This window comes from Limulus polyphemus, unplaced genomic scaffold, assembly GCF_000517525.1.
Source record: "Limulus polyphemus unplaced genomic scaffold, Limulus_polyphemus-2.1.2 Scaffold2593, whole genome shotgun sequence".
Taxonomy (NCBI): Eukaryota; Metazoa; Arthropoda; class Merostomata; order Xiphosura; family Limulidae; genus Limulus; species Limulus polyphemus.
Genome location: NW_013668203.1, coordinates 74,325 through 79,357, shown reverse-complemented (window position 1 = coordinate 79,357; position 5,033 = coordinate 74,325). Strand labels below are relative to the sequence as shown.

At 29.7% G+C, this 5,033-nt stretch overlaps 1 protein-coding gene across 4 annotated transcripts in view; it reads right to left on the bottom strand.

Annotated features, from left to right (window-relative positions):
• LOC106467380 (histone acetyltransferase KAT7-like) overlaps positions 1-5,033 on the bottom strand; it is an 88,440-nt gene that overhangs the window by 53,896 nt on the left and 29,511 nt on the right. For 3 of the 4 annotated variants that reach the window (XM_013927732.2, XM_022395558.1, XM_022395560.1), the window contains exons 6-8: positions 2,335-2,519; positions 1,643-1,808; positions 339-584 (exon numbers count right to left, since the gene is read on the bottom strand). In XM_013927732.2, the coding sequence (XP_013783186.1) occupies positions 339-584; positions 1,643-1,808; positions 2,335-2,519 (597 nt within the window). The remainder of the gene's footprint in view (positions 1-338; positions 585-1,642; positions 1,809-2,334; positions 2,520-5,033) is intronic. The other variant, XM_022395557.1, reaches the window with a different exon arrangement.

The following is a 5,033-nucleotide window of genomic DNA, read 5'->3' as shown; positions in this document are numbered from 1 at the left end:
TATTTACATAAATTCATGAAATAGTAGTTCAATAAAATTTTGAATGTGAGTCAACAAACGAGATGATATGGCCTTTCACCGCCTCAAAAGGGTTAAAAAATAAAAGTGTAGTGAATATATAAATTTGTTCTTAAAACATACATTACATATCTGAACTGAATATTAAACAAAATTCATTATTCCACCACAAAAATAATTCAAAAAACTTAATGTCTAAAATAAATCACTTTAAAATACTTTTCATAGTTGATTAAAGCCAATTAAATGCAAATGGTGGCCCACTAAAATGATTAAAACACTAATTATTAAGAAATAGAGTTTATATATGTTTTATATACCCTTGGAATCACAGCCTGGAAGAGGACAAACTGGTTCACCCTCATCTTCTTCATCTTCTATTTTTACTTCATTCTCAATATTAAGCTGTCTCTGTTGTTTGTTCCTTGTTGCACGTGGCAATTTAGTAATTGAAGAAAATGGTGAGAAGAGATCCTTCTTTGAATCTTTTTTGGATATTATACCACATACATCACTTCCACTGTCACTGGTATAACCTTGGCCTCTGGCTGCAGCTTTGGCAAGTGCTAAAAATTGCCTTAGAAATTAAAATTTTGCATAGAAAAATCTTGCATATCATACACACACACACATACTTCAGTCTCATCAGGACTTATAAAGAGATTTTTTAGAAATTACTTGCTTCCTTCAATATGTCCACAAAAATTAATAATACATAACTTCTAAAAAGGTTTACAAAATCATGGGAATAATAATTTATAAGTATCAACACAATTATGTATTTTTAATCAAAATAATCCTCTTTCACTTAAATTTCCACAGAACTGTGTCCACCTACATGTTTTGGATTTTACAAAAGGAAACTAGTCAAATATATTTCAATCAAATAGACTGGGTACTACCATCACCTTTGCTATCTGAGTCTATTACATGCCTCAAATTAGACAACTCAAGTTAAAATAAAAAATGGTAAACATTATCCTCTATGTTTCTTTACTTCACTGGTTGCTGTTAGGCTTAATCATAAGAAATCTGAATGAAATCAACATGTAATAGTAATTTAAAATAAATGAAAAATTTAAGAACACTGCAAATATATTTTGCAAGCACACAGAAAAAGTGTTTAATTTGATAACTCACTGAAAATATCATGATTTTTGTTTTCTCAGCACACTTTTCTATTTATATAAAAATATAAATATATATTATTTTTTTATAAAAACATTAGATTATATTGTCCTTCAGGTACCATTTTCATTAGTTATTACTATTGTAGTATATGATAGATATATATACTGATATCTGGGAATATTTGAAACTATAGATCATGAAATTATAATATACTATGTGAATAATGAATACTACATAGATACATTTTGGTCTACAAGAAAAAAAGGTTTATAGACTTACACATCTTTATATACTAAAACATTTTAAAAAGCAAGTACTTGTAAATGGCGAAGGGTAAAAACACATGTCATCACCTTGAGATTTACTGCATAGATTTTCTAGTCAGTTTAATATCTGGTTTTACAAGTATTTCTTTGAGGTATATAGTTTCTAAACAGTTAATACAGCTAATAGGATTTGTAATTAGCCAAATTCTTATAAAATATGCCATCACCTTGAGATTTACTGCGTAAACGTGTTGTTCGTGTGACTGGTAGTCTACTCCTTTCACTACCACTCTCACTGTCTGAATTTTCTTCTTGTGGTGCTGCTCGACGCACCCTTTTCCTCCTCAGATGTTTTCTCTCTGGCTGGACCTCTTCAGATTCAACATCAGACTGCTGACAGAAATGTTATGAAAGGCCTTACTATAATAATGTTCAAACTTAAAGTTTAAAATATAACATTTTTCTTCAAATTTTGTTATCAGAATAAGGTACCTTTCCCTAAGAATTTTAATTATTAAGAAAAAGTTTCTGAATTATAATGTTAATATAAATGAATTTCAGAATTATAACAATGACTATTCAAAAAAGTTTTAAAGTGTCTAGGCAAATTTTAACTATCAAAAATGCACTAACAAACCATACCAGCTTACTACTGTAACATTCTAATGAACATCTTATTTAGAAAATCAATATTTGTACATGTGATATACTAAGAGAAAAGTGTCTTCTCACAACATACATACAGCCCATAATGCACCGAGCATTCCTTTTACAAGAAAAATAAATTTATATTTGTAATTACTGTTACAGAAGTAAAAAAAAAACAGAAAACCATGACAAACACCTAATTCTATCTTGAATTCAAAGAAACCCTTATCTAACCTGTTTTCTTACTGAAGAGAACCTGAATTAGTCATACCTCAGCCTCATCTACATTTTGTTTCCGTCTCAAAGCACGCACTTCCCGAGGTGTCATTTCAACTGCTATACTAGTCTTTTCTCCATCTGATGAAGCTTCAGCACTAAAGACATCAGTGTCAATGTTGTTCTTATCCACACTGGACTTTTGAGAATGCCTAGAGCATTCATCACACACCCATTTTCCTGGTAATATACATTACTATTAATATCTAAAGATTAATATTTGTATTTAACTCTTTTTATGCTATGGGCATTTATATTAGATATCATATAATCTTTGTTTTAGCCTTGAAAGATATAATATTAACAGTATCTTGTACCACTATGAAGAAAGAGTATTCCCCTTCAATATAAATAATGAAATATTAAAAAAATGTTTTTGTGTACATAAAAATAAATCTAGCACTTAAAAAGTTGTTTATCTATAAATGTGGCAGTGAACAAGTAAAAGGCCGTACAAAATCAGTAGCAATTAAAAGGTAAGTCCATAGAGGGAAAGTTTGATTCTAAAACCCTTGATGATTTTATTCATTTATTTCCTAGCTCTAGTACAAATTAAATAAACTGAATTAGAATATTTAAATAACACTGGGTGAAAGTTCACAAAGAGAAGCTGTAATAGCCACTAATTACAATTGTAGAATTGTTAATCAGAGGGCTAGCATTACCCAAACTATAGTTTCATTATATGTCAGAGAAAAACCAAAATTTATCAGTGTAGGTCAACTGCCACAGTTCTAAGGTGATGGTTTCAACTGTTACATAACTTAATACAGTGTCAGAAGAAATATGTATAGGTTAACTTCTGTAATTGTATAAAATATTTGATTACATAACTTGAATAGCAGTAGAGATTGGAGACCAGTTCTTATGTTACAATATTTATGATGAGTACATCGGAATGGACGGCAGCTGCCTGTTGTACAAAAAACACAAGTGTATAGGACGACATTTTGAAAGTTTTCCATCTTCAGACAGAAGACTTTCGAAATGTTGCCATCCATTCCATGAATACTTTTCCTAAACAATCTATCAAGTGATATTTATGATTTGATCTATAAAAAAACCCAAACTAGCAGCTCAGAATACAAACTCATGCCACTTTAATAGCACAATCTATATCACATATTTCATATTAATTTAGTGTCAGAATCACTTCAGACTGTTTGATTTTGTTTTAACCCTATCGCCACGGGTATCCTTTACTGTGCATGATACAAGGTTTTAGTGGCTTACATTCAAGATTTTATTAAACTACTTTTTTTATGTTATACCAAACTAATAATTCATATTTTGATAGTATACAAGTTTTAAGTTCTTAATTCTATGAGGCAATATTAAAAGAATTCCTGAATTTCCTCTACTGTGACCCGCATGACACATTTTCCCTTAGCATGTCATCATCCTTAATTTATCCATCACCCCTCGAAAAAGTACAAAATTAAACGTAAATTACTCTCTATAGTCCTGAATTTCTACTAGTGTGACCCATGTGACAAATTTTCTCTTAGCACGTCATCATCCCTATTTTATCCACTACCTCTCAAAAAAGTAAGAAAATTTGAGGTAAATTATTCTCTATAAAATCGTTATTGCTCAGGCAAACCATAATTTTTATAGTCTTCAATTTTGTTTGGTTACAGAGCTATCGCATAGAAAATCAGACCCTTTCTGCCAAACCCACCAGTCATATCTTCTCTTTCACAATTCATTAAAAGTTCACTTTTACGTTTCATTATACATTACCTATAACCAATAGAAAGTCAAGGTTTTCATCCATCAAATGACGTATCATATAATATTACATTCTGAACAGTTAGAAGTCAATTTCATAAAGAGTAGCAACATCATTCCTTTGGGAAAGTTAATGACTAGCTTGGATGAATTTGAAACGGCTCTTGTCGCATAGTTGGAAAGCCAGAAACATTTTTAAAGATAAGGGAATTTGTCTACTTTTTGCATGTTATTAGTTTATATTCTTTGGTACATTATTTAATTAAATAAAAAGTATTAAGTGCATTACTATTAGTACTATAAAAAATTAGGCTTAACTGTCATTGACAAATGAGAGCAAGAAAAAAGAAGATTGGGTAAGTACTTTTTTTTTCTTGTTTTTTCATATTTATTCTTATAAAAATAACAAATATAAAAATATGTATCTTTTTAAGTTATTTAAAACTAGATTAGGTAACATAAATAATAAAAATAATATAATTAAAATGGTTCATGAGGCATACACGCGAGCAGCTCGTGGGTAATGTAATTCAATAGAGTAGCGTGACCTGCACATTCTCCGATTTGATTTACATCTTTTTAAGGTGCGGATAGTAGTTAAACACAGTTCAAAGGGCGATAAAACAAAAAAATTAATTATAAATACATGTATAATGTTATGAACTTAGAGATACTTAGGATAAATGAATGTAGTTTCATGTTACAATTTGAAGTCATTCTAGAAAGAAAGAAAAAAGAGTAATTTAGGTTTATTTAGATATTTGTTTGGTGGTTAAAAGGTCGGTTGGTTTGACCAATCCTGTTTTGAGATAGGGTAGACAAAACAACAGATAAACTATAAAGTTATACTGAAAAAAAAAACTTTGAAATGCATCTAGAAGGTTTTAGGGATTACACAAAGGGAATTTGAGATTTTTGAGATGAGGAAAAGTATTATTAATTTTAACATGAAAATTACTTTGC